A 24,635-nucleotide genomic window follows, 5' to 3' on the forward strand; every position below is an offset into this window, starting at 1 on the left:
AGCCAGTGCAAGCCCGTTATATAATCAGCTTCATTTGCACAGTGTTCTGTTCACCGCACGTCTGGTGTTTAATGATGTAAAACAAAAGAATTTCCTAGTTAACTAGCACAAGATACCACATTGTGACCTGCCATGAACTGCACTTTGAAATTATTCTGTTCATTTTTAATAAGCTTTTCTTCCGTATTTGGCTTTCGTATATTATCTCCAGTTTATTGTGCTGATTTAGAAAAGGTGTATGTTGCCTTTTAATAAAATGTTAATAATTAATGAGAGCCGTTGGCGCATTCAACTTAACAGTGCCGACGAAGCTTCCATTCTTACTTACAGTTATTGTCATCATCGTAGCTACGCTTTGAACGTGTTAACGGTTTGCTACATAGCGTTACTGAGATGAATTTTCAAAAAACTTCATCAGAACGAATTTTCACAAAGCTGCATCAGGACGACTCTGCTGACCGAGCAAGAGGGCCTGTTCTTTGAGTCACTATTAAGAGTTCGACTAAAAGGAACAGCACGGTAAAAATATGGGTTGAAGCTCCATTATTTGGAGACAAAGTCTCTCGACCATTAACTCAATAGCACTTGTTTGAATCATATCAGCAGTTGTCCGTAGAAACAAACATTCTGCTTCCAGCTGACAGGGGTGGAAGAAGTCTGGTGAACGTTACCGTGCCACCCACATATGAAAAGAAATTCCTGTTGAAGACTCCTCACAGCTGCGGCTCTGGTATTTACACCAGACCGTGCGTAACTCATTCAGTTGTTACCATTATCATGTTGGCGTGGGGAAGTATCGTCCGAAATACCGCTACCCGTGCCAAGGATAAGATTCAGCATTTCCGTTCGGGAGTTATCGACCGACCACTCATCCTGCCGTATCGAACAGTTATCCAGCGACAGCTACCTGTTTCTACACTGGAAACAATGGTTTGATGGAAAACTGTTTCAAGATAATGGGAACTCAAGACCATCGTTGTCAAATGGTTCCATTCCCGGGATGGGAACCAGATGGTACCTCAGATCAGTTTTCTCGAGAGTGACACCCACCCAAGCAAAAAGAAAGCTTCAATATGTTAGCTAAATTTCATATGCTGAAAAATATTATGTGATATACACCAAACGCAAAATCATAGCGACTCCTATTTCTCACTCTATACTTTTTCAAAATTCGTGCACTATCTTACTCAGCTGCAAATAACACAATAACTATGACCATTAATGAAATGATGGACATGGCATTATGAAGTTGACATAAAAAGCTGTTAAGTTACGCAAAAACGAAATTGTTTTACCGAGTAGTTTCTAAAAATTCGTTTGACAGCAGAGGGCATGCCTCGGTTCTGTCATCGCAGCGCGTCACTGACCAGTCGTAATTCGGCAAACAATGTCGGCCTCCCGTCCCGAACAAACAAATGAACTCGCCCAGCGCTTTGGACGAAAATTGGTCAGTGCGCATCTGCCACCGTATTCTGCGAGGACTTTACTTGCGTCCTCCTACCCTTATGATCCAGCCTTCTGCTGCGAGAAGAAGCCCGCAAGCTGTTATCACATTGTCATTTCTATAGTGTCATTTCGTTTCGTCCAAGTACTATCAAAACAATTACTGTCGTATATACGACTACGGGTTACATGGTTTATGTGGCAATAATGTGTCCTTCATGAAACTTCTGCGTCTTATATTAAAGAATGTGCAGATGATTTCGGTGGAAAATACAGCAAAGATATTGTACAGCGTAACTGGTTAACGAAATACCCTGCGCAGCACAGTTAAAGGGTCACCTTTCTGAAAGCCTGTCGTTTTCTCCCGCTGCAATGCAGTTCGAAAGTGCCTACAATCATTCTCTGCAGTGGTGTAGGAATGTGAAGCCCTGCGCCGTCACCTTCTGACTCCGCGACGCTTCGAATAGCAAGGCGTCGTCAACACATGCGGAAAAAAGGCCAGAGCGCATAAGTTGATGTGAGACGCAAGGTGGGTTGTTGACGTCGCACTGGCAGCAAATGTCAGCACAGTTCTGCCCACGAGCGTGCCAGACGATGGCAAGGTCGTCATAACCCCCCTCCCCCTCTTACAAACATCTCACCCCTTCTCTTGACGCCTCTCTGGTCTCTGGTGGAGGTCAGACCTGCAACGAACGGCGTTAAAATCACGCGATTTTCTTGTGCGTGAGTGAGTAAAACATTTCAAACACACCGCCGTTCACGACCGACACCAAAAGGCGTCAAGAGGTGGTATAGACGGCGTCAATGGAACCACCCCTCCCTTTGGGGCGTCCATTTACACACACATTTCGCGGTCTAAAACTACAGTTTACATTGCGACGTGCAACAGAACGACGTTCTTGACAATCTTCGACACTACTGACACGCGCTGGACGATTCAGCCCTTCTCTGACGACAACGTGGGACTGTAACTCCACTGAATGTGATGTGACGCCTTTGGAGTGTTGCGCGACCGCCATTTTTGTTCTAGTACACAGAGTCAAACCGTTAGGGACCGCTGAAAAGCATTCGACGATATTTGAACGTTATCTGACGTCAATGTAAATTCGTGAACGATCAGAATTACAACTCATTCTGACAGATAGAATGGCTACTAGAGTGTGCTCGTGTTCATTGTTTTACCAGGCCAGGTATGGTACACAAGGGATGAGAATATCGTCAGATATTGGTGATCACTATGAAGGAAAGGGGGGTGCCGCGTACTCGTGTGAGACAGCATTAGCAGCACCTGACAGATTCTGCAAGCTGCCTCACCATGGGTCCTCATTTGTGTGGCTGGCCGAGTCGTGCAGTCTCCATATCTGAGAGCATTCGTATGTGACATTGGGCCGACGTTGAACTGTATGGGAGCGGGAAGGCAGACATATTCGCTGTCAGGGTTCGAGTCGACTACGTGTAACGCCACAAGGGATGATCACTATGCACCAAGCAATTTGAACCTCCTTCGCATCTGCGCCTGCCATCCGAGAACAAACAATGGACTCCTTGCGACGTGCTGCGCCATTGGGTGAAGACTATCAGTGACTGCAGTAGGGAACTACCGTCCCGTGCAAAGCTGTCTGTGTGGTGTGGTACGGTAACAAGGGAGCATCAAATTCTGATGATGAATGCTGCCGTATTGTGTTTAGCAGTCACTGCGATTCTGCACTAACCCAGATGACCATCATTATGTTGGTTGGTTGATTCGGGGGTAGGAGCAAACAAGAAAACAGAGAGGTCATTCGTCCCATAGCATTAGGGAAGGATGGGGAAGGAACGTTGCCATGCCCTTTCAAAGGAAGCATCCCGGCATTTACCTGAAACAATTTAGGGAAATCACGAAAAACCTATATTAGGATGGCCTGACGCGGGTTTGAACCGTCGACCTCCCGAATGCGAGTCCAGTGTGCTAACTACTGCGCCACCTCGCTCGGGACCATGGCATGGGGAGAGGTCCCATCTTCCAATGTTTTAGAGAAGCGCAGCGATGTTAGTCCTGGCATTATGGTGTGGGGTGCCATCAACGCGACCTCCGCTCAACACTGATGGTGGTTGAGGGAACTCTGACAGCTCAGCAGTATATCACAGACATGCTGCATCCTCTTGTGTTACCTCTCATGTGACAGTATGGTGGTGCCACTTTTCAACAGTATAATGCACGCCCACAATGGCACGTGTCTCTTTGAACCATCTGTGAAATGTTCAGTCATCACCGTGGTTAGCTAGATCCCCACATCTGTCCTGGATGGAATATAAGGGGCACTGGCTCGAATGCCAATTCTGTCCTACTCCCAGTAACCAGGATATGAAGGACCAGTGACGATAACTGTGAACCGGTTGGCGTAGGAGGGGTTACAACCCCTTTCTGACACCTTTCCCAACCGAATCAATACATGCATTCATGTCAGATGGCATGTAACGACATAATGACATGTCGGTTGATACTACCAAGTTGTTTGTAAATTGACACGATTCTGTAATGACTGAACTAATATCACATATTCTCTAAACCCATTAATGTCAATTCGTTTCCTCCTCCTCTTCTGTGAGCATCACTTTCGTTGTCAGGCAGTATATGACAAAATGAGGGCACATTGGAAATATGAATATGTTACAAATGCTTGCATACTACATTTACAGATCACATTATAGGTAACTTTTGGTAAGTTAACATGCAAGATGCCGTGCTTTGGGTCAGTCCGCAACACCATTGGTGGAAGTGTGTACATGTAGCATAATTACTTCGAATCTCCTTCTAGGATACTCCATCACTACGAGCTAGATGCTCTGTGACACATTCCACAGTCGCAGAAAGTGTTTGAAGCTTTTCCCCACTTGTGAAGCCAGAATTTACATCTTCCATGATATGCCCCAATTCTATTTTAAGACGTTAATTCCTTTACTAGCAAACTGAGGCGGAGCTCTGCATGGTTTGATGGGATTTGAGGAAGCCGATTCTTCATGCCAGGTCCGATCAGCATCGAAATTTGATATGATGTGTGTCTCACCAAGCTACCGCGTTTTCGGATTTCAGTTTGTCTCTGCTTTCCAGGGTTTTCCGTCCTGATGTAAACGCAGCTGAGGGTTACCGCGACTTTGGTGCCATTGTCTTAGCAGAGCCGCTTGTCTTAAGATACGAGGGGGAAGGATGTCGAGTGGCAACCACGGCAGAGGTGGCGACTGGATGCTGCCTGATGATGTCCTCAGCGTACAGATCAGTTGCTAGCAGTATGTATGCTGTTACGCCACAAAGAACAGTAGTGTTTTTGCAGTAATTATGACATTGCCAATCTTTCTAAATTCATATCACGAAGAATTGTCATAAGTTCAGCTGTCCGTCACACATTGTTCCTGCAATGATTGTCTTTAACTTCCCGCAAAACCAACGATTTCCTGAATTCCCCCACACTCTGTCGCATTTACTGAAACGGCACCTACGCCAAAACACAAGCAAGTGAAGGTGATATTTGGAAACTCTACGAAACAGAATAGTTTCGCCGACGACTTTTCCCACTGCGGGCCGCCCATACACCGCGGCTCGCAGCACTGTTCCGAAACGTAATTTCGCGTGGTAGTGTCCCCATGTAAACCATGGCTGGTCAGCAACCGACCCACGGGTCGGATGCTGCCCGCGATTAGTTTCGTCCCGGCCCGCGGAAAAAATTTGTTGGAGACAGGGCGAGGCGCTCGTGTTGGACTCCGCAGGTACGCATTTCCAGGTATTTCCTCCGATGCTAGACTGGCCTCGGGTTTTCAGCTTATGTGGCAGACTAGTTGTTGTGTTGGCTGAAGAGCCAACACCGTGTTACTAGAGGAGGCCGAAATGCACGCGTTTTAGCTCACGCAGGCTGGCGTGAGGAGGGAAGAACTAGACGTGAGGTCTGGAACATTACGAGGAATTAGAATTCAGGAAGCGGACCTAGCTAGTTTGATACTTAACTTTAATCCATTAATGGTGAACGTCGCTCTTGACGGTATATGATTCATAATATTATCTGTTCAGAATACATTCTTGTAGATAGTAATAATAGTACTGAATATGGCGCCTTGTACGGTCGTAGCAAATGACGTAGCTGAAGGCTATGCTTAACTGTCGTCTCTGCAAATGAGAGCGTCTGTAGTCAGTGAACCATCGCTAGCAAAGTCGGCTGCACACCTGGGGCGAGTGCTAGGAAGTCTCTCTAGACCTGCCGTGTGGCGGCGCTCGGTCTGCAATCACTGATAGTGGCGACACGCGGGTCCGACGTATACTAACGGACCGCGGCCGATTTAAAGGCTACCACCTAGCAAGTGTGGTGTCTGGCGGTGACATTACATTCCTCCCCCTCCCCATGTTGGCGTTTGCGACGAGGTGGGGAGCCTAACAACAGGCGACGCTGTGCCACCCGCACCCTGCCATTCGGACCGCGGGGAGCTAGGGAACGCCTGAAAACCTGCTCCAGGGTGCACGCCAACATGCGATGTATGCGCCCGTAGAGAGACAGGAGGGGCCGAAGGGTCGACCTCCATCGGGCCGGGGCACCCGACGGGCGAAGACGACATATGGTCCGGAGCGGGCAGAAGTTCCATGTCGGAGGACAACTGGTCACGGGAAGCGATCGGCGGCGCGTGACCCAGGGAGGCGCCCGACGGTTGCAGCGACGCGTCCTCTGCGGGCGTCGCCGGCGGGAGAACAGGCGGCGGCGGCGGCGGCGGCGCGTCGCCATGGGGCAAAATGGAAGGCAGCGTCGGTAACACCTGGGGCTGAGGCGAGCCAGTAGATGGGTCCCCAGGGCGCTGCTGACCGGACGGCATCGTCGCTGAAAGCAGACGGGGAGCGGCAGATCCCGTGCGACGACAGAGGCGCAGCTGATTGAGATGCCGACGCACGTCACCAGAGGCCCCCAAAACCAGATACATAGCGCGTCCGAGGCAGCGAAGAATGCGCCCTTCGAGCCAACGCCGTGAACCTCGATAGTGGCGGTAGTATACAACGTCGCCTGGGGCGAAAGCAGGTGCCCGCCGCTGCACAGGAATCTGAGGCGGCGGATGTACCAAAGACATCAAGGTTCGATGATGAAAACCGTGGAGTAACTCAGCCGGCAAGCGACCATCTCGGGGCTGAGAGCGATACGAGGACAAAAAGAGCAATAACGAGTCCTCCCGAGAATGCGACTCTTTCAACTGCAACATCTGTGACTTGAAAGTCCTGACCAATCGTTCAGCGGCACCGTTTGACTGTGGCGAAAACGGCGCAGACGTCAGATGTTGAATACCATTGGCCTTGCAGAATGACTGAAATTCCGCGGACATGAATTGTGGCCCATTGTCGGAAACAATTGTTTGTGGAAGAACGTCAATGCGAAAGATAGCAGATAACGCTTGGATGGTGGCAGATGATGTCGTGGAAGACCTCCGGACAACAAAAAGAAAATTACTGAATGAATCTATCACAACCAACCATCGAGCATTCCGGAATGGACCAGCAAAATCGATGTGTAAGCGTTGCCAAGGGAAAGTAGCGTTTGGCCATGCAAAGAATTTCCGCGGTGGTGCTGATTGTTGTTCGGCACACCATGCAAGAAGAGCACATATTCGTAATCGCGGCATCGATTCCGAACCAAGTACAGTGCTGACGAGCAAGTTGTTTCGTTCTCACTATACCCCAATGTCCTTGGTGGAGAAGCTTTAAGACAGAGGACTGTAACGAACGTGGGACCACGACCCTGGACTGATCATTATCAGAACGCAACAGCAAAACACCACGTCTAACAAAAAGTCTCCCCTTGTGAGCAAAAAATCGGCGAACCAACGGGTCCCCGATGCATGACTTTGACAAGGGCCATTGCGTAGCAACAAAACGCAGAACGGTAGCAAGGACAGGGTCGGCAGTTGTGGCTGTAGCTACACGACGAAAATCAATCGGAAACGATTCGACCACGTTATCGGTTTCCGAATCAATGATCATGCAAGCAAGTTTGGAGGAATCGAATGCCCTATCTTCAGCAACAGGCAAACGGGACAACGCATCGGCGTTTCCGTGCTTAGCAGTGGACCGATACAAGATATCGTAGCGGTACTGCGAGAGGAAAATAGACCAGCGAATGAATTTCTGCGCTGTACGTGGAGGTACAGGCTTGTTCGGATGAAAAAGCGATGTCAAATGTTTGTGGTCTGTGATTATGGTAAAGTGACGACCATACAAGAAGTCATGAAACTTTGTAACACCAAGTACGAGAGCCAATGCTTCTTTCTCGATCTGTGAATAATTTCTTTGCGCAGACGAGAGCAATTTGGACGCAAAGGCAATAGGGCGATCGTGCGAACCATCTTTGTGCGCAAGCACAGCACCGATCCCGAAATCCGATGCATCCACCATCAACAAAAGGGGCTTCCGGGGATCGAAGTATTGGAAAGCAACGCCGATTTCAACCGGCGAAAGGCGCGTTCGCATTCCGTCGTCCAGACGAACGGAACACCTTTACGCCGTAAGCAATGAAGCGGAGCTGAAATGGAAGTGGCATGCGGCACATGTCTTTGATAATAATTGATTTTTCCCAGCACTCTCTGTAGCTGCTTCAAATTCTGCGGCGAAGGCAAGTCTTGTATGGCACGGAGGTACGTGGGACTGTGATGTATGCCTTGGGCATTGAGTGCATGTCCCAGGTATGGCAAGTCACTAGCAAAAAACACACATTTGTCCTTCCGTAAGCGAAGACCATTTTGTCGCAAGACCTGAAATAATGTTCTGAGATTGGCTAAATGTTCTTCTTCCGTCTTTCCGGAGATCACAATATCGTCTAGATAGTTTGCTGCAGTAGGGACCGACGCACAGTTTGTAGATATTGCTGAAACAATGCAGGGGCGGATGAACACCCGAATGGCAGTCGTTTGAATCGATACAAAGCAAGATGCGTGTTAACCACCAAAACGCGCTGGGATTCTTCGTCCACCGGTATTTGCAAGTACGCATCTGCTAGGTCCAACTTCGAAAAATATTTGCCCGGGCACAGTTTGTCAAAAAGATCTTCCGGGCGGGGTAAATGAAGAGGTGCAATCACTAGTTGTGGATTCACTGTTGCCTTGAAGTCCACACAAAGTTTCAATTTTTCCGAAGGTTTTGGCAAAATTACTAAGCGTGATGCCCAGAGAGAAACTTGCACACGTTCAATTACACCTTGTGATTCCAAATCGTGTAATGTTTTTGCGACCTCATCACGCAATGCGTGGGGAACATTGCGCGCTCTGAAAAATTTCGGTTGCGCGTTGACTTTCACTTCCAAATGAGCTTTATAGTTCTTAGCGCAGCCGAGGCCCGGTGCAAAAATGTCTGCAAATTCTTCACATAGACGAGAAACACTGTCTGAAGGCACAGTCTGGTTCACCGACAGGACCTGATTTACTATAGACAGGTTAAATAACTGAAATAAATCGAAACCAAACAAGTTCACTGCAGAGGAAGAACGAAGGACGTAAAATGACACAAGTTTTGTTTGTTCTTTGTATGTTGCAAGAAGGCTGCACTGTCCTAACACAGGGATCTCTTCACCTGAATAGCTAGTTAACGTAACATTTGCGGCACGCAACGGAGGTGTGCCCAGCAGTTTGTAAGTGTCTTGATTGATCAGTGAAACTGCAGCTCCGGTATCGAGCTGGAATGGTATCACTTTGCCGTTAAAGCCCAAGTCTACAAAAAGTTTATTGGCCTGCTGACGACAAGAGCGACTGTCTCGTGCAACGTGAACTGACACTGGTACAAAATCACTTGCGACTTGACGGGAGTTCCGGCGATGTCGACGCACACTATTTGTGAGACGAACACAGTCACTATTAGAGAGAGTGGCACTCGGCGGAGTGGAATGAACGACTTGACTAGTTTAAAAATCTGTTCCCTTATACGAACATCAGAAACGTTCTGTGCAGTTTCATCACGTACCATAGTATCGGAATATGGGAGTCCACATTGACACTCAAAAGCACAATCCCTAGTAAGGCCTTGCAAGGTTGCAACCCACTCGCGATTAGTCTGACCTGCCGTACGTTTTGTACGAAAGAAAGTATACCGTTTCGCAACTACATTGACTGATCGTTTGAAATATACATCTAATGCAGACAAAATTTCTTCGTAGGACAGAGATGCTACGTCGCGTCGGGGAAATAATTTGACTATCACACGGTAGGTTTGCACACCGACGGACGACAAAAGAAAAGGCTGCCGCTCGTTACCTTGAATTCTGTGGGCGGCGAGATGGAAACCAAATTGGCGTGACCACTCCGTCCAGCTTTCTAGTGCAGCATCAAAAGGTCGGTGCAACAGCGTGTTGTGGCTGCGTTAGCGGTGGAGCGGCGGCTGCCGCATCGTTTTGCATTGCACGTTGACCCTGGACGAGCTGTCCAAGGGCATCCAGTAATGCCTGCGTCTGCTGATTCTGTAAGCGATAAAAGTCGGACAGTACATCTGGAGATTGTGGTGAAGCTATTACACAATTAAATCAGGGCAGTATAGATAAGAACACCGTTTTTACACTCGTCGCCAATGTTGTGTTGGCTGAAGAGCCAACACCGTGTTACTAGAGGAGGCCAAAATGCAAGCGTTTTAGCTCACGCAGGTTGGCATGAGGAGGGAAGAACTATACTGACGTGAGGTCTGGAACATGACGAGGAATTAGAATTCAGGAAGCGCACGTAGCTAGTTTGACACTTAACTTTTATCCATTAATGATGAACGTCGCTCTTGACGGTACATGATTCATAATATTATCTGTTTAGAATACATTCTTGAAGATAGTGGCGCCTTGTTAGGTCGTAGCAAATGACGACGTAGCTGAAGGCTATGCTTAACTGTCGTCTCTGCAAATGAGAGCGTATGTAGTCAGTGAACCATCGCTAGCAAAGTCGGCTGTACAACTGGGCCGAGTGCTAGGGAGGCTCTCTAGACCTGCCGTGTGGCGGCGCTCGGTCTGTAATCACTGATAGTGGCGACACGCGGGTCCGACGTATACCAACGGACCGCGGCCGATTTAAAGGCTACCACCTAGCAGGTGTGGTGTCTGGCGGTGACACCACACTAGTGAAAGCTATTTGCCTATTCAACGCATGTGCAGTGCCATTGCACCGACGCTGGATTTTAACAACAAAGAGAAACATTTTTCCTGTGTGAGTTCGAAATTATGGGCCACATGCGAACGTGCTTCCGGACAGAGGTGGAAACAGCTCACTGCCTTGAAGGGGTGCGGGAAGAAGTATTTTCGGCTCTGGATCAGTGCTGACAACACACACACGTTTTTACTGCTCACTGCCTACGTCTGTGCAACACACAGGCAGATCGTAAACGTTGGTAGTAGGCTACACACAGAGGTTACAATTAGGTACTCGCAAAATGTGTCGACTTGAACAACGGCAGCAGGGACCATAACCTCGTGAAAGAATTAGTTAGCTACGGCAGTTGTCGGTTCACTCGTAAAATTCTGTGCTACTTGTTTGTTAGTTTCGTGCTAGTGTTTACTGACTTCATTCGCGAAATGTCTGGTATTAAGACGAGGAAAATAAGTGTCGATTACCGTCAACTCTAGGAGAAATGGTCGGTGGATTATTTCTTTATCATGTACAAAGGCGACCCTATTTGTTTTTTGTGCAGTGAATCAGTATTTGTTGTGAAGGAATGTAACATGAAATCGTACTTTTCTATGAAAAATGCTGCTCAACGACAGCTTACGGGGCAGTTGCAAAAAAAAGGGTTAAAAAATCCAATTCGAACAAGCAACAACAGATGTTTGCCAAAACGAAGATACAGCGAGACAGTTCGGTTGAAACTAGTTTTATAATAAGTAGAAAAATTTCCAAATAGCTAAAACGTTTTACTGAAGGAGAATTTACAAAATATTCCCTGTGCGACACTGCAGATGCACTACGTCACTGTAAAGAAAACACGAGTCCGAACGAGTACGTCTATAGAGAGGAACAGTTATTCAAAAAAATGGTATGATAGCTGATGACAAGTTTGAGTGATCATGCTGACTTATTCAAAGCATTTGCGGTTATTTTTTACGAGAGCACTAATTTGTCAGTCACAGCTCACTAAGCAAATTTATTTCACGCTGTAGATGTGCAGTGTAACATAGCGGTGTAATTACTACCATTTAAACTGAAGAGCCAAAGAAACTGGTACCTACTGGTGTAGGGCCCCCGCAAGAACGCGGAAGTGCCGCAACACGACGTGGCATGGACTCGACTAATGTCTGAAGTAGTGCCGGAGGGAATTGACATCATTAATACTGCAGGGCTGTGCAGAGATTCGTAAGAGCACGAAGGGGTGGAGATGTCTTCTGAACAGCACGTTGCAAGGCATCCCAGATATGCTCAATAATGTTCATGTCTGGGGAGTTTGGCGGCCAGCAGGAAATGTTTAACTCAGAAGAGTGTTTCTGAAGCCACTCTGTAGCAATTCTGGACGTGTGGAGTGTCGCATTGTCCTGCTGCAGTTGCCCAAGTCATTCGGAATGCACAATGGACATGAACGGATGCAGCTGATCAGACAGGATGCTTACGTACGTGTCACCTGACAGAGTCGTATCTAGACGTACGAGGGGTCCCATATCACTCAGACAGTACGCGCCCCACACCATTACAAAGCCTCCACCAGCTTGAACAGTCCCCTGCTGACATGCTGGGTGGATTCATGAGGTTGTCTCCACACCCGTACACGTCCAACCGCTCGATACAATTTGAAACGAGATTCGTCCGACCAGGCAACATGTTTCCAGTCATCGACAGTACGATGTCGGTGTTGACGGGTCCAGGCGAGGCGTGAGGCTTTGTGTCGTGCAGTCATCATGAGTATACGTGTGGGCCTTCGGCTCCGAAAGCCCATATCAATGATTTGCGTTGAATGGTTCGCACGTTGACACTTGTTGATGGCCCAGCACTGAAACCTGCAACAATTTGCGGAAGGGTTCCACTTCTGTCACGTTGAACGATTGTCTTCAGATCTTTTTCCGGCGGCACCGACGTCGGAGATTTGATGTTTTCCGGATGTCTGATATTCACGGTACACTCGTGAAATGGTCGTGCGGGAAAATCCCCACTTCATCGCCACCTCGGAGATGCTGTGTACCACAGCTCGCGCGTCGACTGTAGTACCATGTTCAAACACACTTAACTCTTGATAACCGGGCATTGTAGCGGCAGTAATCGATCTAACAACTGCGCCAGACACTTGTCTTATAAAGGCGTTGCTGACCGCAGCGCTGTATTCTGCCTGTCTACATACCTCTGTATTTGAATACGCGTGCCTATACCAGTTTCTTTGGCGCTTCAATGTACACTCCTGGAAATTGAAATCAGAACACCGTGAATTCATTGTCCCATAAAGGGGAAACTTTATTGACACATTCCTGGTGTCAGATACATCACATGATCACACTGACAGAACCACAGGCACATAGACACAGGCAACAGAGCCTGCACAATGTCGGCACTAGTACAGTGTATATCCACCTTTCGCAGCAATGCAGGCTGCTATTCTCCCATGGAGACGATCGTAGAGATGCTAGATGTAGTCCTGTGGAACGGCTTGCCATGCCATTTCCACCTGGCGCCTCAGTTGGGCCAGTGTTCGTGCTGGACGTGCAGACCGCGTGAGACGACGCTTCATCCAGTCCCAAACATGCACAATGGGGGACAGATCCGGAGATCTTGCTGGCCAGGGTAGTTGACTTACACCTTCTAGAGCACGTTGGGTGGCACGGGATACATGCGGACGTGCATTGTCCTGTTGGAACAGCAAGTTCCCTTGCCGGTCTAGGAATGGTAGAACGATGGGTTCGATGACGGTTTGGATGTACCGTGCAATATTCAGTGTCCCCTCGACGATCACCAGTGGTGTACGGCCAGTGTAGGAGATCGCTCCCCACACCATGATGCCGGGTGTTGGTCCTGTGTGCCTCGGTCGTATGCAGTCCTGATTGTGGCGCTCACCTGCACGGCGCCAAACACGCATACGACCATCATTGGCACCAAGGCAGAAGCGACTCTCATCGCTGAAGACGACACGTCTCCATTCGTCCCTCCATTCACGCCTGTAGCGACACCACTGGAGGCGGGCTGCACGATGTTGGGGCGTGAGCGGAAGACGGCCTAACGGTGTGCGGGACCGCAGCCCAGCTTCATGGAGACGGTTGCGAATGGTCCTCGCCGATACCCCAGGAGCAACAGTGTCCCTAATTTGCTGGGAAGTGGCGGTGCGGTCCCCTACGGCACTGCGTAAGATCCTACGGTCTTGGCGTGCATCCGTGCGTCGCTGCGGTCCGGTCCCAGGTCGACGGGCACGTGCACCTTCCGCCGACCACTGGCGACAACATCGATGTACTGTGGAGACCTCACGCCCCACGTGTTGAGCAATTCGGCGGTACGTCCACCCGGCCTCCCGCATGCCCACTATACGCCCTCGCTCAAAGTCCGTCAACTGCACATACGGTTCACGTCCACGCTGTCGCGGCATGCTACCAGTGTTAAAGACTGCGATGGAGCTCCGTATGCCACGGCAAACTGGCTGACACTGACGGCGGCGGTGCACAAATGCTGCGCAGCTAGCGCCATTCGACGGCCAACACCGCGGTTCCTGGTGTGTCCGCTGTGCCGTGCGTGTGATCATTGCTTGTACAGCCCTCTCGCAGTGTCCGGAGCAAGTATGGTGGGTCTGACACACCGGTGTCAATGTGTTCTTTTTTCCATTTCCAGAAGTGTATATGTATGAAGAAGATAGGAAAAACATCATCAAAACATTCAGTCTGTAGTGGAGTCAACCCGCTGCAGTTTGTTCTTATGGAGCTCCCGTGGTGGTTGGTCCAAGAAAAGTTTTTATTAGCGCATTAAATAAAAAGTCTGCCGAATTAAACACTGAGGTAGCCGATTTAACAATTCTTCCTCGAGTTATTCACCAACAATGTTTGAGTGCGGCCCGCAAGCTTAAGTATTGTATTCGGTATTTAAACGGGACAACTAGAAACGCCGGAGAGGTTTCGTACCGCAGAAGCCTTCAGTGGTTCACAACCCCACTAAAGGCCACAGCAGTCCACCCGCCCCACCTCCGCCCCTCACCGAACCCAGAGTTATTGTGCGGTTCAGCCCTCAGTGGACCCCCCCTCCCCCCCCCCCCCCCCTTCCCGGGACGGGTTTTGCGCCGTAGAGTAATGATGGTGTATGCGTACGTGGAGACACTGTTTGCGCAGCAATCGCCGACATAGTGTAACTGAGGCGAAATAAGGGGAAGCAGCCCGCATTCGTAAAAGTAGATGGAAACCGCCTAAAAAACCATCAACAGGATGGCCGACACACCGGACTTCGACACTAACGAAAAAATTGCTGACATCTAAATAAGTGTCCAAGGAATAGAAAAACAACTGAAATCACTCAACAGAGGAAAGTACACTGGACCTGACAGGATACCAATTGGATTCTACACAGAGTACGCGAAAGAACTTGGCCCCCCTTCTAATGGCCGTGTACCACAAGTCTCTAGAGGAACGGAAGGTTCCAAATGATTGGAAAAGAGCACAGGTAGTTCCAGTTTTCAAGAAGGGTCGTCGAGCAGATGTGCAAAACTGTAGGCCTATATCTCTGAGATCGATCTTTTGTAGAATTTTAGAACATGTTTTTTGCTCGCGTATCATGTCATTTCTGGAAATCCAGAATCTATTCTCTAGGAATGAATATGGATTCCGGAAACAGCGATCGTGTGAGACCTAACTCACTTTATTTGCTCATGAGGCCCAGAAAATATTAGATACAGGCTCCCAGGTAGATGGCATTTTCCTTGACTTCCGGAAGGCGTTTGATACAATTCCGCACTGTCGCCTGATAAACAAAGTAAGAGCCTACGGAATATCAGACCAGCTGTGTGGCTGGATTGAAGAGTTTTTAGCAAATAGAAGACGGCATGTTGTTCTCAATGGAGAGACGTCTACAGACGTTAAAGTAACCTCTGGCGTGCCACAGGGGAGTGTTATGGGACCATTGCTTTTCACAATATATATAAATGACCTAGTAGATAGTGTCGGAAGTTCCATGCGGCTTTTCGCGGATGATGCTGTAGTATACAGAGAAGTTGCAGCATTAGAAAATTGCAGCGAAATGCAGGAAGATCTGCAGCGGATAGGCACTTGGTGCAGGGAGTGGCAGCTGACCCTTAACATAGACAAATGTAATGGATTCCGAATACATAGAAAGAAGGATCGTTTATTGTATGATTATATGATAGCAGAACAAACACTGGTAGCAGTTACTTCTGTAAAATATCTGGGAGTATGCGTGCGGAACGATTTGAAGTGGAATGATCATATAAAGTTAATTGTTGGTAAGGCGGGTACCAGGTTGAGATTCATTGGGAGAGTCCTTAGAAAATGTAGTCCATCAACAAAGGAGGTGGCTTACAAAACACTCGTTCGGCCTATACTTGAGTATTGCTCATCAGTGTGGGATCCGTACCAGGTCGGGTTGACAGAGGAGATAGAGAAGATCCAAAGAAGAACGGCGCGTTTCGTCACAGGGTTGTTTGGTAACCGTGATAGCGTTACGGAGATGTTTAGTAAACAAAAATGGTTCAAATGGCTCTGAGCACTATGGGACTCAACTGCTGTGGTCATAAGTCCCCTAGAACTTAGAACTACTTAAACCTAAGTAACCTAAGGACATCACACACATCCATGGCCGAGGCAGGATTCGAACCTGCGACCGTAGCGATCGTGCGGTTCCAGACTGAAGCGCCTAGGGCCGCTCGGCCACTCTGGCCGGCGTTTAGTAAACTCAAGTGGCAGACTGGTAGAGAGGCGATCTGCATCGCGGTGTAGCTTACTGTCAAGGTTTCAAGAGGGTGCGTTTCTGGATGAGGTATCGAATATATTGCTTCCCCCTACTTATACCTCCCGAGGAGATCACGAATGTAAAATTAGAGAGATTCGAGCGCGCACGGAGGCTTTCCGGCAGTCGTTCTTCCCGCGAACCATACGCGACTGGAACAGGTAAGGGAGGTAATGACAGTGGCACGTAAAGTGCCCTCTGCCACACACCGTTGGGTGGCTTGCGGAGTATAAATGTAGATGTAGATGTAATCCGCCGGGCGGATTCGTGCCGGGGATCGGCACGCCTTCCCGCTCGGGAGCAGCGCGTCAGACTGCGTGGCTAGCCGGGCGGGCTGAGCTGAAGTAAGTGTGTGAGTGAGGCCCGCGCCTGGAGCAGAGTGAGCAGAGACGCCTCGCCTCTGTGAGTGACCGCTTGTCGGCAGGCAACGTACGAGTCGCGCGTGGCGCGGCCGCAGGAGCCGTACCGGCCTCCGCCGCCGCCGATCGGCGCGCGCGCCAGCCACGTGGTGACGGACCAGCAGCAGCAGCAGCAGCAGCAGCAGCGGCAGCGGCGCACGCCCGACGCCTACAGCCGCTCGCAGCCGCCGCCGCCGCAGCCCGCGCGGGCCCCCGCCGCAGCGGCGCACCGCGACTACGAGGACGTGTACGACCCGCGGTACCGGCCCGTCGCGCACCCTGCCTACCTCGAGGTAAACACGCCGCCCCCCCCTCTCTCCACCTCTCTCTCTCTCTCTCTGATACATACACACACACACACACACACACACACACACACACATACACGCACAGGGTGATCCATTGATCGTGACTGGGCCAAATATCTCACGAAATACGCGTCAAACGAAAAAACTACAAAGAACGAAACTTGTCTACCTTGAAGGGGGAAACCAGATGGCGCTATGGCTGGCCCACTAGATGGCGCAGCCATAGGTCTTAACGGATCTCAACCGCGTTTTTTAAAAATACGAACCCCCAGTTTTTGTTACATATTCGTGTAATACGTAAAGAAATATGAATGTTTCAGTTTGACCACTTTTTTCGCTTTGTGATAGATGGCGCTGTAATAGTCACAAACATATAGCTCACAATTTTAGACGAACAGTTGGTAACAGGTAGGTTTTTTTAAATTAAAATACAGAACGTAGGTACGTTTTAACATTTTATTTCCGTCACTATCAATGGACCACCCTATATATATATATATATATATATATATATATATATATATATATATATATATATAATGGCACTTTATAACAAAGGTAGAAAATATCTTCAAAACACACCAAGGTAAAAATCTGGAATTAATACTTAACAACTAATGCACAACTAATGTAACTATTACCCATATTCTGATGCTGAAGTACAAGAAATACCGTGCCAACAATGCTTCATGTTCCGTCTAGGACAAAGAGACCGATATTTCAGCACCAGGTATGTAGAGTAAGATGCATTAAAGCCTACACACACAACAGACACGGATTATCAATAGCCACAAACACACACACACTCACACACACACACACACACACACACACACAGAAGCACGCATACGCATACAAAGAGGACACCCATTTGGAAAAGTACAGCAAATGTCAGAAGTACTCCGCTTATTATATAAACGTCATAAAACTGATATGTTGGAAGAACTGAAGGTATATTCACAAGACAAAGTATTAAAAGAGAAACTGGAAAATGCATCACTGAATTTCATGTGATGGTTCCACAGTATAGTTAAGTAAAAATAGCAATACATGGAAATAAATAGCTTCGTAAATATGCTGGGTGAACATTAATAAAATGGACAAACTGAAAGGACGGATTCGTGACTAGAAATAGATGGAAAAAAATTCTATGAACATGTGTCCGGAAATGCATCGTTGTCACGGCAGATGGCGCTGACGTATGAAAGTTCCTCTATGTGCTATGTGTTCCAAAAAATGGTTCAAATGGCTCTGAGCACTATGGGACTTAACATCTGTGGTCATCAGTCCCCTAGAACTTAGAACTACTTAAACCTAGCTAACCTAAGGACATCACACACATCCATGCCCGAGGCAGGATTCGAACCTGCGACCGTAGGGGTCGCGCGGTTCCGGACTGTAGCGCCTAGAACCGCTCGGCCAGACTGGCCGGCCTGGTTATATGGCAGACGCTCTATCCATCTGAGCCACCGAGGACAAAGAGAATAGTGGTACGCCTCCCGTGAGATCCACATTTCCAACTTGTTGTCCCACACTATATTCGTAGGGCCCCTGCCCAATGCACTCATTACTCGCCGCTTTACAGATTCCCATAAGAGTTCGGGCAATGTGTGTGCATCCGCACAGAAGATGGTCAAATTGCCGGTGAGCCTTACTTATATATATGAAGATGGTGTCTGTTCTCTCGGACATGTCCGAGAGAACAGACACCATCTTCATATATCGATGCTAAAAGAACATTTTTTCCTCCATTTCTAGTCAGGAATCCGTCTTACAGTTTGTCGAATTTATGAATGTTCACCCTGTGTGTAAGCAAATAATGATACAGAACGTTACGAAATATATCTTCTGTACGAAAGAATAGTCAGGGGACGAACTGCAGCGTTGTCTATGTCGACGATATGTAAAAATATCTCGGTAGCTTTTGCTTGTATGTTTGGTGTTTTCATTCTGTGCTGTGCACAAAAATTTTGTGTGGTATTTAGTACGTGTGATGCCAAAAGCGTAAGTGGAAATTCCCTACATAAAGATCGATAATCAGTTAGAAATTGCGTTTGTGTAAACGAACCCAGAGTCGGGGATACAGGACTGTGGCTGTTGTCGTTCCGGTGACAGGCGGAAGCGCCGCCCCCGGCGCCCCCCGCCCCCGCCGCCGCCCCCGCGGGCGGGCTGCCGCGCGACGTGCTGCCGCCGCCGGCCATGTACCGCACGGCGCCGCCCAGCCGCCAGCAGCCGCCGCCCCCGCGGCCGCACAGCGCCGACCTGCTCCAGCTGGACCCGCGCCGCACCTACCCGCCCCCGCCCGCCCACGCGCCTGTGAGTGTCGCAGCCCGGCGCGCCGTCGGCACCTTCTCCGCACCACACTCGCAAAAGTTCCGCTCGATCGGCAGCGCCGAAAAATCCTAATTAATTGCTCGAAATCAGTTTCCCACCACGTGCTCACTTGCGAAAATTCGTGGTGCTCAGATTTAATGCAGCAGAGAATGACTCTGTTTAAAACTAACAATTAAAGAAAGAAAATGTCTTTGTCGGCAAATACACAGACGGAAAGGAAAAGTGATTCACATTGAAATACCAGCACACTATTTATCGAACTTGGCGGAGCTATTCGTGACATACACAGGTCGTTTAGGCTTCCTTTCAGGTCTGATGTCCATCATCCACACGAGATATACCTATATTCGGGCACTCGGGCTTCGCAGCGCGACTTCTCACATTCCAGCGATAAAAAAATGTCTCTCGCAAAATTTCGTCCGGCGAGTGCATCTGGTAGAAAAAGGACGTTAAAGAGTGGCAATCTGGCAACACTGTAACCACATGATCAGTAACTACCTTTGTCAGGAGTCTTTAGTTGTGCTGCACAGTTGGCGCAGAGGATGGAGTTTTGCGTTCCCTTGCAGGAGGTCGTGGGTTCCATCCTGGGTTGGGGCGCATTTTTTTTTTATTTGCTAATTTCATTCTGACATTTCATGCTGTAATATACGCCGTTTCTTACGTCACACGTATCCTAAATTTACAACATTTTCTAACACTGAACGTAACAAATAAGAAATAGACAGTTGAAGCAAATGACCTGTCATAGGGCAGAATAACTACAAAAACAATATCAGTTTCGAGATGCTAAAGATGCGCCTGTTCCATGTAACGCGCATTACCCCTCTGACAGATTTTGTTCTGCACGATTCATACAGACATCGCTAATTGTGAAATGTTCGGTTTCGAATTACGCTGTGTGTCCTTAACGGTAATAGACGTGATGTTTCCACAGTCCCACCGATAGAATAATAATAAAATGCATTTAAATACGTACTAAACAGCATGCGGTTACAGACTCAGTGTTGTAAGGCATGGGACCACGGTGATAACACATACAAATAGCAACCGAGTTTGGACATTATTCACAAAGTACATTGGTAGTCCTATTGGTAACGTAAGGCCCTAACAAAATGTATGGACCTGAACGAGGCAAGAATAATAGTTGCTACTAATCTCTCGGAACCATTGGAGCCGGCCAGAGTGACCGATCGGTTCTAGGCGCTACGGTCGCAGGTTCGAATACTGCCTCGGGCATGGATGTGTGTGATGTCCTTAGGTTAGTTAGGTTTAAGTAGTTCTAAGTTCTAGGGGACTGATGACCTCTGATGTCAAGTCCCATAGTGCTCAGAGCCATTTGAACCATTTTGAAACATTGGAGGAGGATACAAAGAAAACAGGTTTCGCATCTAGTGGATGAGGTATTTGTGAAATTCCATGACATGAAAAGGGCTTCTTTCGAAGCTGACCAATCTTCCATTTTTACGATTGCAGTATGTAAGTGCAAGTGTTTTCTACAGAACCCGCTGCAATCACTTTTGACGATTAAGATGCCACATACCGTGCCACCTGCACTATATTTACCAAATAAAAAACATAGGCCTCCACCCAGGATCGAACCACCGACCGGCTGCATGCTAACCCAAAACGCTATTCACTGCACCAACTGTACAGCACAGAGACAGCCTGCGGAAAGAGGTAGCTACCACACATTTGGTTACAGTGTTGCCAGAGTGCCACTCTTTAACGTCCTTTTTCTGCCGGATGTACTCGCCAGACGAAATTTTGTGACTATTTTTTATCGCTGGCATGTGAGGAGTTGCCCTACGAAGCCCGAGTGCGCGAATTTCGCTTCACCCTGTATATTGTGCAAAAGAACTAAACCGGTACTTTTTTGAAACCCCGTCATTGTCTCCCGCTCAGACGCTGAATGTTGAAATTTGGCTCATAATGTGCCTGTGAACTTCCTCTGTAATAGTTCAGAAGCGTGGCGCCTTCTGACGTCACCGTCGGTCTCGGCGACGTTTCAGAGAGCGAAGTGTCGATCCACGCGAATAAACGGCCAGAGCTCAGAAGCTCATTTCACGTGTAACGTGGGTTAATGATTTCTCACTGGCACTAAAATTTCACCACAGTTCCACCCAGCGCTATCGTGGAGCTGCCACACGATAGAAAGGTCTTCATACCCCTCCACACACACACACCCCTCCCCACTCATTTCTCCTGTAGCCACATCTATCCCTTTTTTTGACACCTCTGCAATGTTGGTCAAAACCGCGATATCCAGCGATGAAATCACGCGGCTTTCTTTGCAATCTTGTCGTGCTCTCCTGATGTCATCCAGAATATGACGACAGTTTCTACGATGACATATTACAAGTATTAACTCGTTCCAAATATGCTCGGCAAACCTCATGTCTGTAGAGTCAACAGGGTATTCCATTCTGTTCATTCCTGCCTCCTAAAAACAACTTTTGTCGAGGTAGGCGCGTTGTCCTCGTGCATTATTGTCTTGAAAACCGAACCCTTCGCCGAAATATGAATTTTAGGGCTGGACTATACACTGCCCGTTGAGAAGTAAACGGATATCCACTAGTGGACATCAATTTAAGCTGTGCCCACCCTTCGCCTTTTTGACGGCTTAACAGCTCCTGGGGACACCTTTAGTGAGATGTCTGAACGTCTGTGGAAGATTGGCACCAGATTCTTTCTCAAGAGGCGAAACCAGTGAATATTGTAATGTAAGACGCTACGTTCTGGGGGAATTCGAGGCTCTAGCCCATCTCAAAGATGTACGATTGTTTTCAGATGGGGACTTCAGATGGGTTCCCCATTGATATATTCCTCGCGTTACAGTGTATTTCATTCATTTTATACTAAATTACCGGGTCGTGGACGATCCAGAAAATATTCCTCTTATGGTTAAGTGTTTCTCTCCAACACTTTTGAGTAATTCTTCATTACGAACGACATCTCAATACGCGAGTGAAGTGAAGTAAAAGTAACTCCCCGGACTGGTACTCGGGACTACCGTGGTTCAAATTCTCACCTGATCATCCGCATCAAAACTTGAAATGGTTTCTCTAAACCGATTAAGGTCAATGCGATGATAGTACCTCTGAAACGGGACATGGCCGATCTCCTTCCTTAGTCACGACTTGTGCTGCGTCTCTAATGATCCCATCACCGACAGGACGCTGGACCCCTATCCTCCTTTCTTCCTTCTGTGCTTGTATGTTTCATTTGCTTTTCACAATTTACGGTCACTGTCGGTATTAAATTGTGAATGTATATTTCATATATTTATGTTTATATTTTACTTATAAAAATGCCTATCAATAGCAAAGTATTTATTTGCTTGTTATTATTTATTTATATTTATTTATAAGTAAGCCTAATAGTAGCAGACTTCATGTGCTCGACGGATGAATTATTTTGTTTGCATTCTATACGAAATTATGGCGAATCAAAAGAGTGACAACATTGTTACACGCTTAATCAAATAATCTGATATGTAACTTGGCGTTCTTCCTTTTCCTCCGGTACCTGTCGCTATTTAGAGTTTACTAGTTTCGATAACTCGACGAAAATCACTACACAGTTACGTCCCTCTGAAACTCTCCCGATCCACGAAACAAATGAAACGTTAAAAGTAAAAGATGGAATCACGTTCTAAAAAATAAAGACATGTTTCAAATTAAGAAACTAAGCTGTGTCAGTTTGAGCATAAGGCAATGTAAAATAGAGTGCAATTATCTTGAGAAGAGTAGTTGCAGCGACTTTATGTTTCAACTGATGGCATCCGTGAGTGTGACACCACAGGTATTGTGTGGAGAATGGACCTAAGGACATCACAAACATCCATGCCCGTAGCAGAATCAGAACCTGCGACCGTAGCAGCAGCGCGGTTCCAGACTGAAGCGCCTAGAGACTTCTCGATCGCGAAATGCGGATTCTCAGTCCCCCAAAAGTACCAATTTTGCTTACTGACGAACTCATTCAAATGAAAGTGGTATTCGTTGCTAAACCAAACCATGCACGCGCATACTAATTCCCATCATGCCGCGCAGCCAACAGTGCATTTTGAACTTCCTAACGCACAAACCTTTCAGAAGTAACGACGATTTTATTTCATGCAGTTCAATCATTGTCACTCTGTACTTCGAACCGCTAATGTAAAGCAGGTGCACTTCAAGACAGAGAGTGGCACATCGCAAACGATATTTTGTACGAAACCACCCGTGCAGCCGAGCTACACGCCAATATGAGGTGTGATCAGAGCAGCCACCACCGTTGTATCTTGATCACGGTGTCCAGGAGCGATAAATTTCAGCCAGTATAGGTGGTCGTGACAACAACCGTGTCCCAGCTTCATGCAGATGAGAGAGAGCTCACATAACGTCTACTAAGCTTGACAGACGTTCGGTTGTGTGGCCCCCATGTGCTTGCCCGTATGGTACCGGTCACAATTCCAGTCGCATTAAGCAGCTTTCCTGAGCGGCAAGTTGAGATTCGTACAAGGGACGGGGGGTTTTGAGCGGAACTGTCCTTCCGCAATACCTCTCGTAGCGAGGCGTTCAACTATTTCATTCTGGAGAATGTCTCCATCTCACTCTACCGAAAGTAAATGGATGCCAATGTCCGAAGTCCGCGCATTATTATGGCCTCCATTACATCCAAGATATATCCATTGGTCTGTTTAACAAAAGCCGAATGTTGCCGTTTCTGCAACACACTTTGAGAGTCTAGGAGGATCAACACGAACCGGAAAGTCTGTGTGCAATAATAGACTCCCTGACGTCCAGTAACTCCACCGTATAAGTAGACGTTTCAGACGGCAGTGCAAACATTTGGTATGTGTCGCTAAAGGGGCTGAAGAAGACGTACTCCACACCCGCCTCACTTTTAAAGTCACCCGCATAGATAAAACCAAGGCCAATGTCGGCTAAGGAAGTGCTCGAGGTCGTGATTAATGTTCTCTACGGAATGAAATCGGATGGCAAGTACGACACCGGAGCTGGGGTGAACAGAGTACCAAACGGGGACCAAAAGCAAAGGAGTTTCGACTCTTATATGACTAGCGGTAAAAGATATCGCCATTCCTCATAGCTGCGAATTAGTAAGGGAGTTCGGTTCGCCCTTCACCTGTGAGGTTCCTTCTTGAGCCCCCAGAATTGAACCACCGCACTGAGAGAGGCACAGTCACACGTCACAAATTCCGCTGTCATCGACCTCACGAACCGCCTGTTTCTTCTGCCGGGGACTGCGTTACCGCCAGTGTCAGCGATCGTAAACTGTG

The 24,635-nt window shown here is 47.9% G+C and overlaps 1 protein-coding gene across 1 annotated transcript in view; it reads left to right on the plus strand.

Annotated features, from left to right (window-relative positions):
* Positions 1-17,585, plus strand: part of LOC126095383 (pleckstrin homology domain-containing family A member 7-like) — a 234,483-nt gene extending 216,898 nt beyond the window's left edge. The window contains exons 5-6 of the mRNA XM_049910187.1: positions 16,742-17,016; positions 17,582-17,585. Of these exons, the coding sequence (XP_049766144.1) occupies positions 16,742-17,016; positions 17,582-17,585 (279 nt within the window). The remainder of the gene's footprint in view (positions 1-16,741; positions 17,017-17,581) is intronic.
* Positions 17,586-24,635: the final 7,050 nt, after the last annotated feature.

The sequence above is a fragment of the Schistocerca cancellata genome, chromosome 8, assembly GCF_023864275.1.
Source record: "Schistocerca cancellata isolate TAMUIC-IGC-003103 chromosome 8, iqSchCanc2.1, whole genome shotgun sequence".
In the NCBI taxonomy this organism is placed as follows: domain Eukaryota; kingdom Metazoa; phylum Arthropoda; class Insecta; order Orthoptera; family Acrididae; genus Schistocerca; species Schistocerca cancellata.